This window comes from Delphinapterus leucas, chromosome 1 (genome assembly GCF_059928025.1).
Source record: "Delphinapterus leucas isolate spDelLeu-1000000601 "Yukka" chromosome 1, BTC_Dleu_Yukka2, whole genome shotgun sequence".
NCBI classification, from domain to species: Eukaryota; Metazoa; Chordata; class Mammalia; order Artiodactyla; family Monodontidae; genus Delphinapterus; species Delphinapterus leucas.
In genome coordinates, this window is record NC_143129.1 from 158,794,217 (window position 1) to 158,819,563 (window position 25,347).

The 25,347-nt window shown below is 41.3% G+C and overlaps 1 protein-coding gene and 1 pseudogene across 17 annotated transcripts in view; both read right to left on the reverse strand.

The window, feature by feature from the left end:
* The window catches only part of MACF1 (microtubule actin crosslinking factor 1), a 327,589-nt gene that overhangs the window by 116,808 nt on the left and 185,434 nt on the right, over positions 1-25,347 (reverse strand). For 12 of the 17 annotated variants that reach the window (XM_089895612.1, XM_089895677.1, XM_089895630.1 and 9 more), the window contains 11 exons: positions 25,138-25,221; positions 22,164-22,271; positions 21,878-21,976; positions 19,858-20,010; positions 19,463-19,551; positions 16,411-16,546; positions 7,453-12,888; positions 6,766-6,915; positions 5,251-5,466; positions 5,011-5,163; positions 1,746-1,979 (listed from right to left, as the gene is read on the reverse strand). In XM_089895612.1, the coding sequence (XP_089751738.1) occupies positions 1,746-1,979; positions 5,011-5,163; positions 5,251-5,466; positions 6,766-6,915; positions 7,453-12,888; positions 16,411-16,546; positions 19,463-19,551; positions 19,858-20,010; positions 21,878-21,976; positions 22,164-22,271; positions 25,138-25,221 (6,858 nt within the window). The remainder of the gene's footprint in view (positions 1-1,745; positions 1,980-5,010; positions 5,164-5,250; positions 5,467-6,765; positions 6,916-7,452; positions 12,889-16,410; positions 16,547-19,462; positions 19,552-19,857; positions 20,011-21,877; positions 21,977-22,163; positions 22,272-25,137; positions 25,222-25,347) is intronic. The other 5 variants (XM_089895687.1, XM_089895673.1, XM_089895681.1 and 2 more) reach the window with 2 other exon arrangements.
* Positions 16,553-18,520, reverse strand: LOC111175441 (cytochrome c oxidase subunit 7C, mitochondrial pseudogene; annotated as a pseudogene).

A 25,347-nucleotide genomic window follows, 5' to 3' on the forward strand; every position in this document is an offset into this window, starting at 1 on the left:
GATTTTATATAAATCAAACTTCTCACAAATGCAGACACCCACTAAATGGAATGATTACATGCCAGGCATGAAGGGCTTGGCTATTTTGAGAAGGGAACTGCCCCAGAATAGCAACGGGCTCAGTCCTTCAGGTGTCTATACCATTACCCAAGAGAAAAGGCAGCCCAAGGGGAGGAGGGAGTACGCTTCTGTGCCTGATCCTTTCTCCAGACCTCTCAGTCGCATGACACTGAAGCACCTGATTGAGCAATTGAGCATGATGTGTTCTCCTGACCATCCTTCTAGAACCGTTTTCCACCAGTTTCTACCTTCTGATGGTGTTTTAGTCACCTGCACTTACAAACAGGTGCCCAAATTGGCCCTCTCTCCCCCTCTTTAGGACAAATAGAAGGACTCTGGAAGAGAACTCCTAAGAGTTCTTCAGCTGTAAAACAGGATCTTCATGGGTTAGGATGGGTGCAGACTGAATCTGAAAAAAGCAAAGCAAACAAGTTAACACACAGACATACACATGCATTCAGGGCAAATATAGAGAGAAGCAGAGCATTTCTGACAATAACAAGGTTAATAAACATTGTGGAATTAATTACACACTGAGAGAGAATGTTCACATGCAACTGTATCACCTTCTGCAGCTCAGGAGCCTATCCTGGATGCGGGCTGTGTCTTAAGGTGGCCCAGACCAATGCTATTTCGTTAATTATCCACAAGCTACACCAGGCTATATAGATTCCCAAGTGAGGACACTGCAAATTTCCAGATATGGAAGGTAACCTAGTATTTTACTTCAAATTCAATACAGTTGAAACAACTAAGCAGTAATAAGGGACATACAGACTTGACTTTAAGCCTTTAATATCCTTTAAGCCTGACTCAAAAGCTCAATTCTACTTTGCACAATATTTAATAAAAGAGACCCTGAGACAGTTTTGCTGGTGACAAGGACAATTCTAGTATCATCTTGCTGAATTCCAACCTATTATTCAAACAGCAGAAATGGCATAAGCATCATTCTTGGTATTGTAAGGTTATGATGTTACCATTAATGCAATTATGTTGAGTCCTGCAAGAAGAGGCTTGTGATAGAAGGTGGTGAGATGATTAGTTGTTTCCCCCCACCCCCCAGAATGTATCAAGAGTGCTTCTACACACCGTTTTCCAATAACTGAATAAGCACTGGGCACAACAGTGTAAAGAACGGTGCTAGAAAATAATAATTTCAAATGTGCTAAAAAATTAATATGATTCTGATAAAAATCTTTTTGTCAGCTGTTTGAAGGTGGTCAAGGAATCTTACTGTTAATCATTTGAAAAGCCCCAGAATAAAACTGATTTCAGGACCATTCTTCTCAAGAGCTCAGAGTACCTAAATGTTCCTAACAGTCCTCAAAAGAATGCTGAGGGAGAGAGTAGGAGAAATAAGGGCTAGGGATAAAATTTTCATTTGAAAGTCAGAGACAGTGAGACACAGTGACAGTAGAGTCTCACTAAAAAGAAAACGCTTGCACATGCATACACACGTAAACACACGTATTCTCTCTCACACACACACACATAAAACCAAATACACGGCAAGAAAAACGGCCAGAAGAGCTGCCTCCTGGACCAGAACCAAACTGGCCTGAACCAATCAAAACTGGTAAACGCAGGCTCCTGGAATCATGACAAACGGACTCTGGCCAGAAAACCCGAAGATAGAGGACATCCCAGAGACCAACTGAGCCCAGCTTCTGGTTCAGCCTGACCTTAAGCCGGGCTGCCTGCTCCATCTGTTGAAGACGGCCCTGCAAGGCATCCACCTGGGCTGTGGTCCGTTCCACATGGTCTTGGAAGGACCTCTGCAGTTCATTCAGAAGCCTTAGCATCTGTCGGTTCTGCTGAGGAGGCAAGTCCTGGGCGTGCTCGGAGATAAAGAACTGAATATCAAAGGCAAGTGCATCCAGCTGAGATTTCCTCTTGGCCATGGGCTGTTTCAAATCCTACGGTAAGTGGGGAAAGGAAGAAAAAGAAAAAAGAAACTTCTTATTCTCTGTAGAAGCAGAAGCTGTTGGTTCTAATCAAAGAATCAACATGATCAAACAGAGGTTAATTTCTTGCATTTTTATAACTGACACTGATAATTTCTAGGGCCAAACCGAAGTCTCTCTCACTTCTGGCCTCTCCAAACCCCTCGCATATTACAGTTAGGTCTTCTTTACTAGCCCTTGATTTCTAAATGCACTAAGCTTTCAATTATTTATAATAACAGAATTACAGTACAGCTAATCCCAGGTGTCTGTGAAAAAATGTATTTTTTTAAGTTTTGGAAAGTATAACATGAATTTTTGGTCTGAGATATATCTGTCTAATTGTATTTTCTTAGATTCAAATACCTATTTGTATTTGTCTAGCCCTGAGTACCTGGTAGGCCAGAAGTGAGAAAATATTCAATTTATTTTTGGTTCACTGAAATTTGACTTTTAGAGTAAATAATGTTGCTTACACATTTTAAAACTGTAAAGGATTACAGTCAGACTTTCTTATATAATAGTTATATTGCTTCTTTAAAGCAGTAGAAAACTGCCTAAACACTAGAATTTATCTGTTTTCAGACAATTAAAAAGCATGCAATTTTCCCACAAACATTTAGTGATCATCAACTATGTTATACTGGATGCAATAAAAAACATAAAAACAAGTAAGATATCTACACATCTATCACTTTGAAATTGAGCGTAGTCAGCAATCTTGAAAAGCAGGCTGGGAGGAGGGCTTCTAGATATTTATCGCAAGACTATATACTTCCTTCATGTGTGAACACATGCATTTGGGAAACTGTCACTAAGGAAAATGAGGCTTAGGCTGTGGCTCTCTTTCTATAACAGAATTTGTATAAGGTATAACTAGGCAAGGATCCCAATGCATAAGATGCTCTGTTTTCATATCTCATACTGTATCTTAGAAATTTTTCTCACCCTTGCTTCTTTTAGTACTCTGCCCGTGAACAGATAAAGTCTGCTACTCATTCCTCCAATGGTATATTTGGATAAAAGGCTATGAAAGAAGAAGGCAGGCCAACTCTTGCAAGATAAAGAGGGACGAGCTTGCATACAAGGAAGCCTGACCACAGACAACATTTAGGTCTGTATCTCCTAAGACTGAGGAAAATGAAGAGGATGGAATAGGAGGGAACATCTCTAGCTCTGCTCTGACTTTAGAAAGAGTTTTAGGAGAGGAATATCTGTGGCAGAGCATGGATAAACCAACGTGAGTATCACCTGATATTACTTTAAGTATAACCAAAAGAAACAACAATGTTGGAAGTGGGGATGGGGGAGAGAATCCTCGGCTCATATGTATCTCAGAATCTTTAACTTTCTCTCTCTGACTTATAAAAAGAATCACGTAACTTGGAGTTTGACAAAAAGAAAACCATCTCTCGAGATCAGAGGTCGGCAATCTGCAGTCCCCGAGCCAAATCTGCCTGCCACCTGTTTTTGTAAATAAAGTTTTTTTTTTTTAAAAATAAGTTCATATTTTCCAACTTCACTTTTTTTTAAAATTTATTTTTGGTTGTGTTGGGTCTTCGTTTCTGTGCGAGGGCTTTCTCTAGTTGCGGTGAGCGGGGGCCACTCTTCATCGCGGTGCGCGGGCCCCTCACTATCGCGGCCTCTCTTGTTGTGGAGCACAGGCTCCAGACGCGCAGGCTCAGTAGTTGTGGCTCACGGGCCCAGATGCTCCGCAGCATGTGGGATCTTCCCAGACCAGGGCTCCAACCCATGTCCCCTGCATTGGCAGGCAGATTCTCAACCACTGCGCTACCAGGGAAGCCCATAAATAAAGTTTTATTGTAACCTGTCCACAACCATTTGTTTATGTACTGTCTATGGCTGCTTTCATGTTTCAACAGTAGAGTTGAATGGCTGCCACAGAAACAGGTCACCTGCAAGGCCTAAAATATTTACTATCTAACCCTTTATAGAAAAAGTTTGCAAATCCATGCTCTAGATCACTGATCAAAGCTGGTGTGTGAGAGGAAAGCATAGGCAGAACACTCTAAGACATAAATCACAGCAAGATCCTTTTTGACCCACCTTCCTAGAGAAATGGAAATAAAAACAAAAATAAACACATGGGACCTAATGAAACTTAAAAGCTTTTGCACAGTAAAAGAAACCACAAACAAGATGAAAAGACAACCCTCAGAATGGGAGAAAATATTTGCAAACGAAGCAATTGACAAAGGATTAATCTCGAAAATATACAGCTCCTGCAGCTCAATATCAAAAAAACAAACAACCCAATCCAAAAATGGGCAGAAGACGTAAATAGACACTTCTCCAAAGAAGATATACAGATTGCCAACAAACACATGAAAGAATGTTCACATCACTAATCATTAGAGAAATGCAAATCAAAACTACAATGAGGTATCACCTCACACCGGTCAGAATGGCCATCATCAAAAAATCTACAAACAATAAATGCTGGAGAGGGTATAGAGAAAAGTGAATCCTCTTGCACTGTTGGTGGGAATGTAAATTGATACAGCCACTATGGAGAACAGTATGGAGGTTCTTAAAAAACTAAAAATAGAACTACCATATGACCCAGCAATCCCACTACGGGGCATATACCCTGAGAAAACCATAATTCAAAAAGAGTCATGGGGGCTTCCCTGGTGGCGCAGTGGTTGGGAGTCCGCCTGCCGATGCAGGGGACACAGGTTCATGCCCCAGTCCGGGAAGATCCCACATGCCGCAGAGCAGTTGGGCCCCTGAGCCATGGCCGCTGAGCCTACGTGTCCAGAGCCTGTGCTCCGCAATGGCAGAGGCCACAACAGTGAGAGGCCCGCATACCGCAAAAAAACAAAAAACAAAAAAATAAATGTAGCTGACTTTATTTCTCAAATGGAAAGTCAGACTTTCTAAGAAAGGCAAGTACAGACACCAGTTTGCCTAGCAGAGAAATAAAATTGATACAACTCAAAAGGACAAATGAAACATGCTCCAGAACCGGTGGAGTGCTTACCTCACACTGTTGGAGATGGTGATTCAGGCTGTCGATGGCATCTGTTTCATCGACATGCTCCTTGTTGTTCAGAATAAGATGGGTATTGCCAACCCAGGCTCTTAGATCTTGAAGTTTGCCTTCTAGCTGTTCATACTGATTTAAAACTCTAGTCTAAGAAATAAATGGCAAATTAGATAATAAAATTCTCCAAGCCTACCCAGAGTTTGTGAGCCTTTGTGAATAAAAACAAGAAGCTACCTTTTTTACTTCTGCAGCATTCTGGAGGTGGAGTAGTCTGGAAGCCCAGGTGTCACTCACAGAGCTGAGGGACTTTTGAAGATTCTTGGCATCTTTTTCTAGAGCCTTCAACAGTTGAGCTGGGACTTCCTGAGGCTGGCTGATGATAATCTGATTCACACATTCCAGTTCCTGACTCACCACCGTGGACAGATCCTTTAGCTCCCTGTCTACCACCTGAAGGCATACAGTGGAGTTACCTCCAAAATCAAGACTAGAAATCTTGCTGTCTAGGAATCAGCTGTGAACACATTTTTCAGTCACCTCAAGCCTACCCAGGCTTTAGGGTTTATAAAATGTTTTTATAGACATTCACTAGTTTATTTGGTTCTCACATTCTTGAAGTAGGCAGAGTAGATATTATTATCCTGCATTTACAGTAGAGATGCCTCAGTGCTTAAAAATGTGAATTTGTTTTCCCCTGAGGTCGCCCACCTGGTAAGCAAGAGAGCCAAGACTTGGATTCATGTTTTCTGACTCAGTGCAATGCTCCTCGCACTACAACTTGCTGCCTCTCCAAGAACAGAGCAGAAGTATATGTTATTTTGTATATGTGTCATTATGCTTTAAATAATGTTATGCAATATAAGTCAATCAAAGGACAAGTCTTCCACTCCAAAGCCCAAGGGAACAGAACCAATGCATATAAAAATATCCCAAGCCAGCTTTCCCACTCAGCTACTCCTCAGTAGAGAAGCCAGAAACCAGCTGTGGAAGAGCCTGGTAGTTGTTCTGGGCATCATCCTCATTTCCCCTTCAGCACCCCTGCCCAAGGCCATACTCTAGATACTGAGAGAACTGGTAAACCTCTACAATCTCTGTCCTCATCGTGACTCCAATCCTGTGACAACTCTCAGCCTCCAATTTCAGCCAAAGAGCTATTCCTCCTCCCGCTCAAGGCTGTCTGTCTTTCCATGTCCTCAGGGACCTCATTCCACCAGTCAGCACTTCCTCTCTCCTCTAACTTCAAATTCTCCTTTTCTATTGGTTCTTTCTCCTCAGCCTAAAAATTCACTCAAAACGTTCCTCTTTTAGTCCATCTCCTCTAGCTAGTGTTCTACCTCTCTTCCCTTGCCTGCACTATCAAGCTTCTGGAAAGAATGACATACATTAATTGTCCACACCTTCCAACCTCCCGTTTATTCTCAATGCAACCTAGTTTATATCCCATGACTCCACTGTAACTGTTCTTATCAAGGTCCCCAGCAACTCTCAGGCACTAAACCCCCTTTTAGTCCTCACTGTACTCGGTCTCCCTACTGCATTTAACACTGCCGACTACTCCTCCCTTGAGTCTCTTCTGCTTTGGCTTTTGTGAGACTAGTACTCCCTGATATTCTTCATAGATCTCTAGTTACACTTTTCCAATCTATTTTTTGTCCATTAAATGATAGCGTTTTTGAACACGTTTTTCTTCCTGAATAGTCTTTATTTTCTCCACGCTGATGGGCCTGGAGGAAGTCTCTGGGAACCTACCTTGGCCTGACACAGCAGATCCTGTAGCTCTGCCAGATTTAGCTCTAGAGGTTGAATTTGTTTGGTCCTCATTTCAATGTCTCGTAATAGAGACAGATAGGATACCAACTTCTCATCATGTTCTAGGCAGAGCTGCCGGTTAAATACATTCTGTGGAGCCAAAAAGAAAACTCACTCAAATCTGACATACTCCTTTAAGTCTGCTTTTTAAGCAGGCAGGGTCTTAGAATAGAATAGAAATTTTTGCTACACATTGGGTGGAATGAAATAAAATATGTTATTTTGTCTAAATTGTCTCAAATCAATAGACAAAAAAGTGATTTTATTATATTTCCTCAGGGAGCAGAAGCTCAAAATTATCAATCTATAAGCATCATTTTAGCAAAACTTCCAAAACCTATTCTGACTTCAGGTACCATAGCCTCAGTATTTTAAATTAGCTTCAATGTTAGTGTCTAACTTAAAATCCCTGCAAATTTCAGAAAGACATTCAGAGCCACTGCCTAATTTTCCAACAACTATTTTACAACTAAGTTATATCTTAGAGAATCATCTAGTGCCCTGAAGTGTATGTATGTATACAATTATACACATGAAAACTCAGTATCTTGTCAAGAGTCTTAGCATGAAATTAGCTATAACAGATACACACACACACACACACAAACACACCATTGGGTAACTTACTTTGGTAGCCCTGAAGGGCTCCGGGTTCACACTCGTTCCCCCCGGTGCAGTCATGAAGGGGGTTTGTTCACTGCCAGGCTCTGAGCTCTTTCTGAGTTTCTCCTGTGGTGTTTTCTCATCCATCTTCATTGTGGGGTATGATATTAGGGGTACCATCTCTTCTTCACGGGTTTCTGGAATAGGACTAATGGTGGCATCCTCTTGTCCTGTACTCTCTTTTCGAGATACATCTTTGGACAGTTTCTCTGGGAGAAGAGACACTGAAACTCTGGGAACTCCCTGAGTCACTATGCCTTCAAAGGACCCTGCTTCTGCACCTGTAACTATAGGGATTGACAGTTTTAGAAATTTCTCCCCCGTTATTTCCTGAGTTGTTACTATTTTAGATTCAAGAATTTGGCAACGTTCACCATCACTTTTGCTGTCCTGAGGACGAAGGTCCTTTCTGTCTGCGAATTCCAAATAACTGACATCTTTGGAGCCTACTCTAATTTCTTCCAATTTAACAGCGCTTGTTGAGTCAAAAGGTACTTCTTGGTATGATTTTTCTTTACTTTCGTTAGATGAGAAAGTCAGATCTTTGGTTTCCCTAATCTTAAAAGTAACACAAGAATCTTGATGATAACTGGTCTCCTGTCTGGTGGTTCCTTGGAAAGACTTCTCTGTTGTGAAAACTGGGGATGTGTCTGCAACTTGGGCTTCTCCCACTGGTTCCTGGTAGCACAATCCTTCAGGTTGTGGGGTCAAAGAAGAGAGTATTTCACTCTGGGTCCCAACAGTAACTTCTTGAGATAAATTTTCTTCTGGTTTTAAAGTCAAGCAGAGGCTTAAATTTTTCACATCTCCTTCACTGACCTGATTAGAGTTGAAGAATGTTAAAGCATCTTGATTTCTTACAGAAATTCCTTTGGGTATCATTTGGGAAGAAGAATCTTCAGCTTCACCAACAACAGAAAATCCCAGCTCCCCATCAGTTTCTTTCTGTTTTTCACTTATAGTTATTTCCACAGGTTGACTCTCTATATTAGAGTCATGGTCATCTCTAATGGCAGTTTCCTGATTCAGCTTTTCTTCTGAAAGAGCTGCTGGTTGGCGTGTTTTGACACTTTCTTCTACAGTCATCTCCCTCTTTCCTCTCTTACCTTTCTCCCTGGTTTTCACTGGTTTCTGCATAACCTGCTGACTAGGCAATTTGCCCGGAGTTTCACAATTTGATTCTTGTACTTCTGAAATAATTTCTCCTTGGTTTTCCCTTATTTCTTTAGAATCTAGACCTGATATAAACTGTTTCATTTGAGAAATAATTTCTGTCTGTGCCACTATTTTTTCTTGCTCTTCATTTGTATTTTTTTCCATGGTATTATAAGCCACCTCTTTGGGGTTCAAATCACAGATTTCTGAGTGAGGGTGTGTCACTGAACTTTGGCCCAATGATTTACCTTTACCATCACTAGAAATTATGACACTGAACGATTCTTTAGCACCTCGAGAAGATCTCCTAACCTGACCCTTGCATTCCAATTCCTTTAATGAAATTTCCCTGCTCTTTTTTGCCTGCTCCCCATTAGAAACTCTCACTTTAACCTTTTTCTGTGCAGATTGGTTTTCAATTTGAAATAATTTCTCACTTTCTCCTTTACCACAACTCATTTCAGCAGTCTGACTGCAAGCAATTAACATTTCCTTTCTTAGAAATTCTTTCTTTAGTTCACATACTTCAATTCCATCTTGCTTTTCACTCTGAGCCTGGTGATCACAGGACTCGAAGGTATCTACTTGGATTATAGTTGCCAGTTCAGGGCTAATAAGTCTTTTCTCAATAGCTTCCTTTAAAGTTACTCTCTGATCATTAAATATGTCAATAATTCCTCCATCTAACACCTGACGGGATGCAATAATTCGGACCATGCTTTCATCCACTAATTTCTGTTCCAAAGCTGATGCCAATGTCAATCTTTTCCCCGTGGCAGTGTCTATAATTCCTCCAGCATTTGCCTGAGCTTCCAGAACCTTCAGTGTAGCTGCAAAATCTACTTTTCCAAGCTGAATTGCTTGAGACAATGTAAGTACTTTGTCACTTGCTCCATCTTTAATGTCTGAGAAGGGGATTACTTCTAGATACCTCTGTCCAGATTCAATATCAATCTTACACTTTTTTACTAATTCTGCATAGGGAACAATTCTGTAATTCTCAGGATCTATAATCCCACTCATCATTCCTGAAGACAACATTTCTTTATTAGTTAAGAGTCCTTCTTTTTCAGCTTCTGCCAAGGTCAATCTCTGGCCAGAAATGAGATCTATAAAGCTTCCAGTCAAGGCCTGAATTTCTTGGATTTCTCTCTTCAAGTCCGGGGTAACAAGATCTAATTTTATGGCTTCAGAGAGGGAAATAGTTTCCTTTGTTTCAGGATGAGAGAACTGATGGAGGCTTAAGCTCTCAACTTTTTTGAGTTGTTCGGCTAAATCTTCATCAATAATGCCATGTTTAAAGGCACTATCAACAGAAAGTCTCATCCCAGATATATGGTGAATGATACCTCCATCTACCACCTGCTTTGTCAACAACTGCATGGCCTCATCCCTCTCCAAAAGCCCTCTGTCAATGGACTGCACAACTGTTAAAGGGGCTTTGCTATCAGGGTCCATAATTCCAGTTGTTTCCAATTGTAAGCTAATTAATCTCTCTCTAACTGCTTTTTCAGCATCTCTGCCTTTAGAAGCTTTCTCCAGATTTATAAGCTCTGTCTGGTCAGCACTGTCCACCAAGCCAAGATTTGAGGCCAAAGTTACTGAAACCTTTTTGCCTCGTGTCAGGTCAACAATTCCACCAGTCACCACCTGCCCCTCTAAAATTCTGGTGGCTGTTTGTGTGTCAAGAAGTCCAATGGCAACTGCTTCCTTCACAGAGCAGAGTGTGTGGGTACGAGGGTCTAAGACACCACTTATAGCTTTGTCTGCCATGAGGACATTGTGTAACAATTTCTCATCCATTAGACCTTCATCAATGACTTCTTCAGTTTTCAAAGACTCGCAGGTCTGAGAGTCAAAGAAGCCCCGAAACATGTTCAGCTTTCCCAAAAGTTTCACAGCAGTGTGACTAGGCACAAGGCCTCGGGCTACTGCTTCATTTAGTAAGAGCTTTTGACCTGTCTGTTCATGAAAGATACCGCCCTCTAGTAATTGTGTAGATAATATATTTAAGGTAGCTTCTTCAAGCAACTCTGAAGGATGACTGCATGACAGGGAAGTTTCACTGCCATTAGCTTCTTTGTCTGTCTTTTCTAACAACATCATACCACCACCTGCCATGCTGTGTCCTTCTGGACTTTGTTTATGGTCATCCCTACCCAAACAAGTCTTATTTAATGCTTTCTTTCTGCCCAGATGAATATTCTTATCCTTTTCAGACTTTAGTTCTGATTCTAAAACTAGAGCTTTCTCTACCTGAAATTGTGACTTTCTGCTTTGGGGTTTTATGAGAGGTCTTCCAGTTTCACCTAGAGTATATTCAGTTTCAAGTGTGTCTGCCTGTTCTTTCTGACACATAAAGGAAGTCTTTCTGAGAGTCTGCCATTCTTCCTTTGGTGATTCAACAGGAAAAGGATCTTTGTCCTCCACCAAAGTCACATCTTCTGCTTCCTCAGGAGGTACCATAAGGAGAAATCCTTTGTTGACATTTTCTCTGGTAGACCCTTCTATTTGGTCTTCCTTTTTGGTATCTAACAACTGCCTTTTAAACTCTGACTTGACTTTATCTATGACCTTCAAAGTACCAACATTTGGATTTCCCACTTTTTGGTGCCCTACAGACAGGTCCCTTTTGGTGTTCTCTTCTGTCTCTACAATGGTCTTTTTGCCTTTTGCTTCAGTGCAATTTGCCTGATCAGGATCTTCTTTGTTCTGAGAAGAAAGCTGGAACTCATGTGGCCTCACAGTCAGCCCATCACAGAAAGTTTCTGTGATTTTCACATTCACCGATTCTTGTAATTTCTCAGGAGCATCTAGTCTCTGGTGCCCACTTCCAAACACTTCTGGAGGACCTGCTTGATCACCTCTTGCTGTTAGTGCCTCTATCAGCTCATTGTCCAACAGGAGCAGCCTCTGTCCATCCCGCACATTAATATAGCTGTGAGTCATCAGATGAAACAGCAGCTTCTCGTTATGGCTTGCGACGCCCTCAGTTTGGCCCTTGCTACACAGCACACCTGCCGCTCCAGGATTCGTGTTCAGTTTGCTTCGTTCTAAAGAGTCTGCTAATTGCATGTGGGGCATCACATCGGGGATACAAACTGACTTCAAGTTATTGGCAAGATCTTTGTCTAACATACCATTTTCTACTGCTTTTTTCCAGGACCAAATCTCTGTGGTTGCTGGTAGAAATAGGGCTTTAATATGCTGTCGGCCACTAAGGATTTTATGGGCTAGTTCAGTAGACACAATACCTTGTTCCAGGGCATCTGTAATTGGGAGAATCTCTCCGGACTCGGGCCATAGCAACCCCATGAATGACCAAAGGGACTCCAGAATCACAAGTGCAATCTTAGCAGCTATTAGATCATTGCTCACTGCTTCATCTACTGTCAGCCTATGCCCAGTGACAGTGTCTATGATGCCTCCTGTCTGAAGCTGCCTTATGAGAAGAGCACAGGCCATATCTTGGTCAATCAAATTATGTCTCACAGCCTCTCCCACTGTAAGTCTGTGTCCTGTTCTTGGATCTACTATGCCTCCAGCAAAAAGCTGAGCTTCCAGCACCCGGACAGTGACCTGCCTATCTATTAGCCCTTCCTGAACTGCACGGAAAATGCTAACCTTCCGGCCTGATTTCAAGCTCACCATTCCCCCTGCCAATTGCTTGACAGGCAGCAATTTCAACCCTGATTCCTGGGAGACAATACATCTCCTCATCAGATCCAGTAAACCGATTTTCTCAGCTGTGTTTGGGTCTATCAGGTTCTTGGATGATCTCAGGTGAGACTCTAACACTGAGTAAAGCCAGGCAGAAATGAGGCCTTGGTGAAAAGCCTCCTCTAGGTTAATACAGTTCTCATCAGGGGGGAGACTGAAACCTCCAGTTGCCAGGTGAGCTTCTAAGATTTTCAGTCCAACTTTCTCATTGATTATTTTCTTTTCAATTGCTTCCACCACAGAAAGAGGGCCTTTGTTCTCAGTAAGCCTGCTGATTAAGGACAGGGCATCCTCTAGTTCCTGGAGCTGCTGGTACATCTGGGGATTAATGAGGTTTCTGGCTAGGCCCTCCTCCAAAGACAGCTTTTCACTGGTCTCAGGGGCAATGAGGCCAGACATGATAACCTGGGATTCCAGGAGCACAAGGCCTGTGTCTTGGTCAATGAGGCCCTTTTGCATGGCTCTGAAGATGGGAAATATCTCCACTGTGCCTAGGTCAATCACCCCAGCAACTGCTCTGCAGCCCTACAAGAGAAAATGAAAAAGAACACTGAATCAGAGAAGCACAATTGTTGAAAAGAATCATTCAAAGAACTACAGTATATCAAATTCTGACCACAAGAAAAAGCCCAGCCTGGATGAGCCCCAACCTGTAGGAAACATTCTGAAGCCTGGCAGTGTTAATGCTAAAAAAGAATTTTTCTAAACTACAGAATGTTTAACATGGCCAGAAGTTCACAGATTACTCAAGGGATGGTAGCATTAAGCATATCTGAGTGACAAGCTCTACAAAGTAGCAAGCAGTGAAAGTGAGGGGACAGCTATTTATAAAACTAAATCACCACAAAGGCTCCTACAGACACATACCAGCTCCCCCAAAGTGAGAATTCAACCCCATACAACAACTTCTCAGTGTTGCAATCCACGCAGAAGACTCTTGAAGTAGGACCTCCCTGCCGATGAGTTCAGCGCGATGGGTCCACAGGATTCGAAGAGAGACTTAAGCAGCCCAGCAACAGCTGTGCAGCTCAGTAAATGGCCCTGTGTATATTACTCAGGCAGCTGTTTAGCAACTGGAGCGGTCATACTCTTGGTGGCCAGTGCTAGCGTGTCCCATGGCAATGGCTCTGAGTTAAATTAGCTCTAGGAATTGGAAGTAGCAAGTCAAGGAAGGAGCAGACTAGGGACTCTTGACTCTGGAACCACTAATAACTTTTCTTCTAGTCCAGGCTAGAACGGGTAGTACAATCATCATGATGACAGCTACTACTTGTTGGGCACTTAATATATTTATTAAGCACTGACACCCCCACAACAATACTATGAAAGCAATTAATTTTTAGTTTGCAGATAAGAAACTGAGGTACAGAGAGATTAGGTAACTTGTCCAAGGTCACAAAACGAATGAGTTCCAGAATCAAACCAAGATCTTACTCTAAATCTCAAGCTATTATACTGCCTCCCCAGTCAGATCCGGAAGAGCAGGAAGGATAAGCACAGTAGAGCTGCATCTTACACAGGAGTTAGGTACTAACGACAGAGAATAAGGCAAGCCTTAACACACTGTCAAAATTACCCTCACAAAAAAGCCTGAAAACAGCTTCTGAAAAATTCCTCTTTTGAAGCCTTTCATCGCAATATGATGTTATTCAGAAATTAAATCTTTCCAGCGTTCTACCACTTAGAACACTTCATCACTTTTATTAATCTCCAACTTTCCACTTCTTCTTGTTAGTGAGCATTATCTTCGTCTTCTATACATGCTTTCATCTATCCCTCTTTAGTCAGTGTTACTTTTTGATCCTTATTTAACTCAACTTATTCATGGAGGATCTTATTGAAGTTAACTGCCAATCACTTCCTTGCCTCCTATATAATGCATTTCATTTCTGTCTCAGTGAGAAGTAAGCTCCATAAGAGCAGGTACTTTGCCCAGTGGATGTCCAGGACTAGTACCAGCAGTTAAAGAAACATTTGATGAATAAACAAATAAGCTGATAAATAGTAAGGAAATCCTTAAAATCATTAACCTATTTCCCCCAGATTTTAAAAACATGCCCTGAGGATTTGGATTTCAAGCTTGATTAGTTGCACACTATCGGAGACGCAGAACAGACAGCAAATGAGGAAGCAGATCTGGGTCGCATCTTCATCTCACTGTATTTGTTCAAATAATGGAATAACTGAGAATTCTCCGCACTATTTAAAATATTATGTGTTATTCTTCATCCTCCCTCTGTTTTCTGACCCAGGATGTAGAGTTTAACATGTATAGGGTAAACGTATGCTACGTGAACCTACAAGTTAGCTAGTCTTTATAGATTGAAGGAAAAATCCCGCGGGCATGTGACTCTCTGAAGTATATGAAAAATTCCTTTTACAAAATCCACGTAAAGACTATGCAGAAGCAGACAATACGACAAAGGAAAAGATTCTTTGGGGAAACCTCTAATTTCTTCCGTGAGTTCACAGAGTCTCAGAAATGCTGGTATTGAAAGAAAGGCCTGGAGTCTAGCCAAAGAGAAAAGACTGTTCTTTCTAACACCCTCGTAATTGGAGGAGAGGCAGGAATCACTGTATCAGGAAATAATCCGGAGAAATTCATTTCAGCCCCACCAAACATGGGCATTCTGACCTAAACAAGCAGAAAAAGAGGGAGAAGAGGAAAGAAAACATAAAAGGCTTCTACTTACCAGGGTTGCAGGGTGTGCCTTGGGCAGATAAGAGAGAGAGCCTTACGGAGCAGCTCAGCCGTATCGCACACACAGTGTAAGCTTGGTGTTAGCGTCCAGCATGCGACTGTTTGTTTTTTTGCAAAAAAGAACCCCAAACAGGTCGTCCTCTTTTCCCTTTGTGCATTTGTGCTTAAACTCCAAAGGGTTAGTGAAACTTGTAAGCAAGGATGTCAGTTAATCAGAACAATACTTCACATGAAACACACAAACGGTAACAGGGGACACATCATGCTCAATGTAGTGGTGCTCAGCAGCTTGACTTTCTTTCTCTCCTTCTCCCCTTTTTTAACCTTTCAAAATGAGAACTGAATGTTCTCAGCAAGCAATTGTTAAAACTCTTCACGTACTCCCGTATATGGTGAAGCGATGAGCCATTACAAGTGGGCTACCTCACACAGAGCATGTTAAACCAGCACATTCTTTTTGGAAATCTGCTCTCAAATAAATCACAGCTGGTTTTGCATTGTGGTCTTTACAACTCTAGCTCCCGTTGCACAAATTTCATGACCAGAGTCAAAGCATGTTTTGTATGAATATCATTTTGAGCAACATCTAGACCAAATCTGATTGCCACAGGAGCTTCACTTCCGGCCTGCACCACGGAATTCGGCCATTGCTTCACAACATAGGAAACAAGCAGGCAAACACACATATATATCCCAGAGACACATGTATATAATATGGTAAGTTTACATATACACACACGTATCCAGGAAGAACTGAGGACAACCAGCAGGAACTTAACAACTTCCATATGGTCCAGGAAATGAACATGAGAGGGAACTGGTAAAGATGTCACATGATGGGGCAACAATGGGTAAGGGGAACCAGTGTCTCAGTCAGTGCAGCTAATCCACCAGTTTCTTTTGGAAATTAACATTTCTCATTTATGTAGTAGACAGGGAAAAAAGTATGGGGGGAAGAGGTTCACAGCCTTTACTTCCCAATATTCAGAACTCTTGGCTATCAACTTTTGAGTGACAATGCCACAGAGTAACTTTATTGCCTTCTGATCAGATATAATATAGCATTTAGCTTCTCCTTGACTGTGGTCTGCCATAGAATGGAAGATCACACAACAGTGAACCAGGTCTAACGGGTTAGCCGTAAGCACCTTCTAGTGATTTTTGACTGACCAACACATCGTGGAACCCCAGTAAAGAAACACGAGACACATGGCTGCTACAGTGAGGTTAAAAATTAAGTCACACTTGTCATGGAAAGCTAGTGATCATGACTCCCAATCAGCAAAGCTGCCTGCATACCGTTCAAAAGGTACCCTTCCAACATTTGGAGAGAAAACTAAAAGTACCTTTTGTTCTGTCTGCTGGGCCAGCTGGCTCTGAAGCTGCTGAAGCTGGTTTGCTGAACCATCACAAAGGTCATGGTAAGCCTTATTCAGGGCATTCAATTGCTCAGATATCTGTTCCTTCTCTTTTTCTGAGAGCCTGGAAGGTGAAGCATGAAAGCTCTTTCAGAGAAAAACCTTTCCCCAAACTCTTCTCTATTGCTTCAAACTGACTTCGCCACCTTGGATAGTATTCTCCTTCATTACTGTTCATGATGGATCATCTGGTCACTCTTCCATACTCATTGAACACTTTGGCATCCAGCTCACAGCTTTCTTGTCCATCTCAAACCAAGTCATGATTCTTGGTTATGTCAATGCTCACGTCACCAATTATCTAACACCCGGTGCTTGTAGTCCTGCGACCTTCTCAATCCAAATGCGCACCACGCCACTTCAGCCCCACCCACACATGGCAAACTTGGATGCTACCATCATCTAAAATTATTCCACTTCTGAAATTTTATTTTATTTTTTTAAGGATTTATGCCAGGAATTTAGTCACAAACATATCTAGGATGCTGAGTTCAAGAGTTTGATCCTTTTTCCAAAGAGACTGCACATCTTACAATGCTCCTCTTCGTATCTGTCTCACGGATTATTTTTTAAGCAGTTGGTGCCTTACTATATAGAAAGGTGCAGCAAGTCAGACCCAAAGTACAAAGTCATCATAGCTAGTAACCGCCATTTGTTTTCCACTGAAAATGGTAAATTCTTCCCTGGACCCTCCTCACAGTGGCTCTTAAGGGATCACACTGGTTGTGAACCTCTGGATGCTTCGTCCCAACACAGCGCTGTCAGAAGCCCTGCGAAAGGCGCAGAAACTGAAGGCGGAAGAAATGGCGGCAGCACACCAACACTCCTTTCCTCAAGACCTTGTTCCCCTGTGTGCAAGGACCGTCCACTTCTGAAATTTTAAACTTCAAGAATCTACTATCGGATTGTAACTTCTGATTATAATCCTACCTGGCTAGTTTTCCTTCTTTACTCCTACAGCTCTTCTCTTTTAAAAACCAGATCTCTTAAAGAGACAAAAGAGAAGAATAAAATATACTCTCACTTACTCATTACCCAACTATCCAACCTTACCAAATTTTATTGTAGTATTTTACCAAATTTTCTTCAGATCCTTTTCTTACACATAAGACATTACTGATAGAATTAAAGTCCCATGTGTATCTGTCACCCTGTTCCTATCCCTCTCTCCCCAGAAGTTATCACTATCTTGAATTCCTTTTCTCATTCTACATGGTGTTTCTGAGACTGAATCCTGTGATTCATCTTACAAGCATCCATCAGCTTACTGAGATTTCCCAAACCTTCCTTGACTCCTCCACCTCTCTTAATCCATCAGTCCTCTCCATTTTCTTCAGTTTCTTCTCTTTGGAGTCCAAACCCACAGGCCACCATCTCAATTAGTCCCTATTATCTTTGCACTCTCTCGTCACTAACAAGACTCCAGTCCCAGATCAACCAAACCCCTGGACTTCTCTGTTCCCACATGCAGCCTAAGTCTATCTAGTGGGGGGATTCCAAAACCACGTATCAACAGAAGAGGTCTTCCTGGTTTCTAACCTCTACTGGACTTCCGTGCTTCCTGACAATCCTCTTGGAGGCTCCCACTATAACTTGCAGCAAACAACCTCTCTCCCTATTTCAAAGAGAAAATACACACCACTGGGCACTAATTCTCTCACTTTCTGACTTCACTTCTGACATATTTATCTGTATCCATACCTTTCCTAATCTCCTTTTCCTCAGACCTCAGAGGAAAAGGTGTCTCAACTCCTGTTTAAGGTTGTATTTTCTACCCATGGATAAATTTTATCCTCTCCTACATCCTTTGCAACCCCTCTCCTTGACTTCAATTTCTCTCTCCCTTTCGGTCCTTGAGACTCAGTCCATAAACACAGTTAAGTCTCCCCGATCTTTTAATAAAACAAAACCTTTTCTTGAACATAAATTCTGCTCTAAGTACTTGCTGTATTATTTCTCTCCTTTCCCATGGCCAAGCTCCTTGGAAGAGTAGTCTGATTTCATTATCACTACCTTCCACGCCTCGTGTGCTCCCCATTACGCTAAATCAGACATCACCCCCCAGCTTTTCACCAGAGTCACCAAAAGCTTCCAACTCACCAAATTTAATAGCCATGTCTCAGTTTTAACTTTTCTTCACTTTTGACCACTTCCTTCTTTTTGGAGCCCTGTTCTCTCTTGGGTTCTAAGGTATCACTCATAATTTCCTCTTTCTTCTCTAAGGCTTCCTTTATAGGCCGAGAAGCCCTTGAACCCTTGTAAGCTAATCCAGTCATGGTTTCTTCTATGCTGACGACTCAAATCTCTGTCACTTCAAACGTCTCTCATTAATTCTAAATTTACACATAAAGCTGCCCACTGGACAACTTTAGTGGAACTACATAAGGCATAAATAATGTATCAGGTACTTCCAAATACATACTGGAAGCTTACCCTCTGATGTCCGGTGGGTTCTTCACATTCATAATGTCTGAAACTATAGCTGCCTCCTTCTTCCTCAACCCATACTTTCTCCTGTATTCTCTGTCTTGGTTAGCAGCATCACCAAATACCCAGTGGCCTAAGCCAGAAACCTGGGAGTTATATCTGATAATTTTCATTGGTCACCAAACCCTGTAAGTTCATTATCCATATACTATCTTTTGAATCTTTGTCCCCTCTCCATCTCTCATCGTTTCTTGCCTATATTATCAGAACAGCCTCTTAACTGGTCTCTCAGGCCTCTACTCTTGTCCCATGTCTATCCATTCTCTATAAAACTGTTCTAGAAACCTTTATCAATGAAGTCCAATCATGTTTAAAATCTTTCCCCATAGCCAGCAGGTAGAATGCATACTCCTCAGGATGAACTACAAGGCTCTTCCTAATCTGACTCTTGCCACCCTGAAGTCTCCAGCCCAAATCCTGATCATGACCTGAAGTTTTAGTCAGGTAGATCCAGTTCCCCCAGATGTGCTGTAATCTCTCATTTAATACTCACTTATGACCATGCTTGGCCAAGAAGATCTGTGAAGTTTTAATGGCCTCAGAGACTTGTTCCCTCTTGGTTGTTAGCTCCTCTGCCAGAACCTATGCAGTAGAAGAAAAAAGTTTCAGAGCCTAAGATATTAAAGAACCAAAAATCATTTGAAATAACTTAAAATAAAATCCTAGAGAAAAAATTAGCTTAGGTAAGATGATCATTACCACTATATACAGTGATCTAGAAAGCAGAAGTACAAATAAGATGATGTCTTAAGTTTCTTTAAGTCCTGGAAGTTAACAGTTATTGAGATCATAATCGTTCCTGGTGGCCCATATGTGACATATTATTCCACTTAATGAGTAATCACATATTATGCTACCCAGGAAGTGACAGATGGACCTTCTACTCACCTGCTGTTCTAAAATAGCTTTTTCAATGTCTGTTGATTCTTTGGTCTGGGATGAGGTAGCTTTGCTTTGTGTATTCTTTGCTAGGGTAGACATCCAGCCCAAAAGTTCTTTAACCTTCTCCACATGTTCCTGTTTTTCTTCTTCTACCACTTTCTAGAAGAGGAAATAGAAAATCAGTATCTTGGTCAATGTCTTACTACACCAGCCTGATTCAGAGTTCCTAAAACAAAGACATGAATGTTACCTAAATCATAGCTAAAATAACCCCAAGTTAAATATAATTCACCCAGCCTACAGCATTGCTCACCAGCGCCTGGGTGATACTAATAGCTAAATTCATTATATCTAGGTTAGCACTATTTCTAAAAAAGCATGCTGTTTTAATATGTGATGGGCAGTCAATAATTATTTACTGATTTTAAAGAGCCCTTCATGGGCTTCCCTGGTGGCACAGTGGTTAAGAATCCGCATGCCAATGCAGGGGATGTGGGTTCGAGCCCTGGTCTGGGAAGATCCCACATGCCGTGGAGCAACTAAGCCCGTGAGCCACAACTACTGAGCCCGCGAGCCACAGTTACTGAAGCCCGTGCGCCTAGAGCCCGTGCTCCGCAACGAGAGGCCACCACCGCAATGAGAAGTCCGCACACCACAATGAAGAGCAGCCCCCGCTCACTGCAACTAGAGAAAGCCCACACACAGCAACAAAGACCCAACACAGCCAAAAATAAATAAAATAAAATAAATTAATTAAAAAGCCCTTCACATATAGCATCTTACATATGTTCATAATTCTTAGATTTACAGATGAAAAGATGGACATCTACAGAGATTAAATGAGGTAGGTACTGACAGAAAGGAAGTCTTTTGCTAATTTACATGGGCAAAAGTTGGTATGGGTTAATGTTTCCAACAGCATTTCTTTTATAAGTGTTATTGAATATGTGGAAACTTATTTTGCAAAGACACAGAAGATCTTCATAATTACAAAAAGACTGCATACTCATTACAACAAATTCAAATAATCTGAAATTCATAATATATGTTCCTTTAATCTCATTTCCTCAGGAATTTGGTATATATATTTCTAAACTTGTTTGTATGCCCATATTGTCCCTTTGTGGTACACACAGTTTTGTTATTACTGAAATCATAATTATACATAGTATTTCAACTTGTTTTTTTCCTCAAAAAATATATTATAAATATCTTTCCTTGTTGGTTCATTTAAATCTATTTCATTATTTTTAACAGCTTCATAGCATTCCATCATATGGAATTTGGATATTTCCACTATTTCTCTTTAACAAATTATGCTTTATTAAGGATCTCTGTTCATATCCCTTTCTTCATGCTTATAATGTTTCTGTAATAAAGATACTTGCAAGTGGGAGTGTCAGACACAAGACAGTCTGTCCTCATTATTCACTAGAAGGCTGTGATGTGCCTTATGGAGAAAATGCGCTTAATAAGCTTTGTTCAGGTGTGAGTTATATTGCTCTCGGCCATGAGTTCAATGTTAATGAATCAATAAGATATATTTTAAAATGTGTTTTTAAACAAAAACACACATAAAACCAGGTTGTGCATCATCCATTGACAAAAATGTTGTGATGTGACCAGAAGCTGGCAGGAACCTAACCCTGTGTTCCCCTGGATGCATGAATTCAGAATTTGCTGGTACAAGGGAGATCAGCTCAGGGCTTTGTGACCACCTAGAGGGGTGGGATAGGGAGGGTGGGAGGGAGACGCAAGAGGGAGGGGATACGGGGATATACGTATAGCTGATTCACTTTGTTATAAAGCAGAAACTAACACAACACTGTAAATCAATTATACTCCAATAAAGATGTTAAAAAAAAAAAAAGAATTTGCTGGTGCAGTGTGTACAGTGCCTTCATAGAACATGACTACTGTGAACAATGGACATCGGCTGGCTGTGTGTGCATTTTAAATCTTGACAGATGAGGTTCAAGATTTTTCATTCTGCTTTCAAGATGATTTAGGACCCAGTTGCCCTCACCTCCTCCTCCTCCAGCCGCCGGAGTGCATCACTGATGTATTTCACGTGCTGAGTTGTTAAGGTCACCAATGCTGTGTAGCGAGTCCTTAAGTCCATGAACTACGGTTCCAAAAAAAAAAAACAATTTAGATAAGTTATCTGCCAGAAAAGTCAATTTAAATAGTTGACAATAAGAGGAAGTTTTCATGAAGTCACACGCTCGACAGTAATCAAACTGTAAGGCCTCGATGAGCGAATCTTTCCTTGAGGGAAGACAGCGGCACACGTCCTTGCCCCACCCTTTCACCTCTTGCGTGATGGCATCTGAAGAGGAAGGCATGCGACGGCGCTTGCCCGGGGATTTCTGCTGTGATTCCACAAAGGCCTTGTATGTCATCAGTTGCAATTCATAGTCCTGGGGGAGGAAGACATTGAACTACGTTTACACAGGGCTTATAGCTCACACTGTCATGCAGTAGCATCAGAGCATTTCAATGGTGAAAGGCATTTTGACGATCCTTTGGAATAGAGGTTAGCAAACTTTTCCTGTAAGTTGTACTATCTCAGTCATGGCTACTCACCTCTGCCACTGCAAGTGAACGCAGCCATAGAAAGTAAGTAAATGAAAGAGCATGGCTGTATTATGATAAAACATGACTTAGAGACACTGAAAGCTGAAGTTCATATAATTTTCATATGTCGTGAGGTATTATTCTTCTTCTGATTTTTTATAGGCATTTCTCATGGGCCATATAAAATAGGTGTGCAGGCTGGATTTAGCCTGTGGGCCAGTTTGCTGCTCCTGAATTTGCAGTTTGTTGTGTGCTGACCCCATCCTTTCATCTCACACATGGGGCAACTGAGGCCAGGAGACAGGAAGTGAGCTTCCCTAATTAACTCAGTGGGTGAGCAACACAGTAAGGATTGGAATCTGTCTTCCATCCCTAAACCAACGCTCTTCTCATGTCACCATGCTATCTTGTCACTTCCTCTGCAATCCTGAGAGTGCTGCCTTGGTCCAGGCCCTCTTCATAGCTCACATGACAGTGCAATAGCCTCTTACTCTCCTGCTTAGAGTCTCACCTCCAATTTATTTTCTGTCCTGCTACTAGCATAACTTTTCTAAGTCAAAAAGGTGACCACTTCGTTCCTCTGTTTGAAAGTTCTCAGTGACCTAGAGAAGATCTTCTCAAATATCAACATTCACCTGGGGATCCTGTTAAAATGCAGATCCTGATTCAGCAGGCTGAAGATTCTGCATTTCTGACTAGTTACCAGGTGATGTCGATGCTCTTGGTTCACAGACCATGTTTTGAGGAGCAAGAACAGACTGGGATTGACATATATACACTAATTTGTATAAAACGGATAACTAATAAGAACCTGCTGTTTAAAAATAATAATAAAAAGAAATCCAAAAAAAAAAATCCAAAAAATAAAATGTTATTCAGATTATTTATCTTAACTTCTTACTATTTTACTTCTTGGCTGACTCCTCTACGTTCTTAGAATAAAATCCAAATGTCTGTGAGCCCCAGCCAGCCCTCAGTCTACACGTTCAACTTTATCTGATGCCACTCTTCTTGCTCAGGCTGCCCAGGCCATAACCTGTCAGTTCTGAGAACCCGTTAAGCTCTTTCTTATTTAAAAAAAAAAAAAAAGAACAGATGGTAAAGACAAAGGAACTGAACAAGGCCTTTCAAAGGTTGGCCCCAATCTCCCCTCTCATTTTCCACAATCACTGTTTCTCATGTAAAGTACACCTTCTAGCTATACCAGAATTGCTAGAATTTGCTATTTCCTCATATAATCATTGGATTTTATTCCTCCGTGACTTTGATTATGCAGTTCCTTTTGCCTAGAATGTCTTGCTTTCTATTGTCGACTTTGAAAATTCTAGGCAGGAGGAAAATACTGAATGAGTTCCATAAGCAGTCTATTAAAAAAAAATAGTAACAATAAAATATTAATAAAAACACGTGCTACCATTTACTGAATGTATTTTAAGTTTGAGGCATTGTCCTATGTATAAATTATCCCATTTAATCTTTGCAAACACTTTGCAATCACCAGTGAGGTAGTTACTGTTCACATTTTGTAGATATAGCAACAGAAACTCAGAGGGGCTAAGTGTTTGCTCAAAGTCTTAAGCCTAGAAAATGGTGAAGCTAGGATGTGAACTCAATTCTTTGTGACACCAAGTCTCCTGTTATTAACTGAAGAAATGTATTCATTTAAAAAACTATTTGTTGAGCACTGACTATGTGCTTGTCAGAAAAAACCTTGCTCCCCTTGAACTTACATTCTCGTGGGAAGGCACACGTTAAACAAATAAATATATGAGAATCTCAGGTCATTTTTTTTTAAAGACCTTATCAGAGAAATAGGGAGCGGGGAGCCAGATCTTGCATAGCCTCATAAATCACAAAAGGACTTAAAATTTTAGTACAAGTATGATATGAAGCCATGAGACAGTTCTGAGCAGAAGAGTGACAGGATCTAATCTCTACATGTTTCAGCTATGGTAAGGTACACATTTCCCTCACATTTTAGTATCTCTGAAATTTGCAATATGTCTTACTTGACACGTGCATAATTGCTGGAGTTTCTCCCTTTTGGGTAGTGTATAAAATAATGTGGCTTATAATCGATGGTGTCTGAGGTTCTGTGATGTGTGGTATGTTCCTAAAAAGCGAGTCTGGCTACTGTGTGGGAAAATAGCTTGTGGGGGCAGGAGCAGAAGCAAGAGAGCAGCGCAGAGTGCTGGAGCAGGCCATGGAAGATTCTTCACTTAGATGTGAACCAGGAAAATGGGGGGGGAGGGGCAGCGACGGGTAGTCAGATCCGGGACATACTGGAAGATGAAGCAACTTGTTCCCAGACTGTTGTTAAACATAAAGTTTAAGGTAAAGAAAAGAGTTAAGGATGTCTCTTGGTTTTTTTTTTGCCTCAGCAGCTAGGAAAATGGTGACACTATTTCCTGAGATATGCAAGATAGTGAGAAGCATATTTGAGAAGAAAACCCAAACATTCTATTTTTCACATGGTAAGTTTAAGAGGCCTGTGGGTCATCCAAATGGAGACTCCTCAAATCTCAGCTGATGTCTGGTACCTCTCTGAGCATCCCCAAATATGTGGCCATGAGAAGCACACATCTGCATTAACCTAAGGATGGAGCAGAAGAGCTCTGCTTACTTGTCCAAAACCAAAACCTATAGTGACATGCAGATCTTCCTAAGCTGGAGACGATTTACGTTCCTTCTGGGATATGGTAGCATTACCTTTACAATAGTGGAGTATTGCTGGGAAAATTTTTGACACTGGTCCAGTTTTGTCTGATTTCTCTCGATTTCTGCAAACAGCTCCTGGGAACCAAAATATCACAACCTTATCATTGTCATTATCATCACTGAAACAGCTGAGCATTTACCATGTTCAAAACTTAACTGCATCAGAATCACCTAGAACACTGGATAAAGCATAGATTGCTG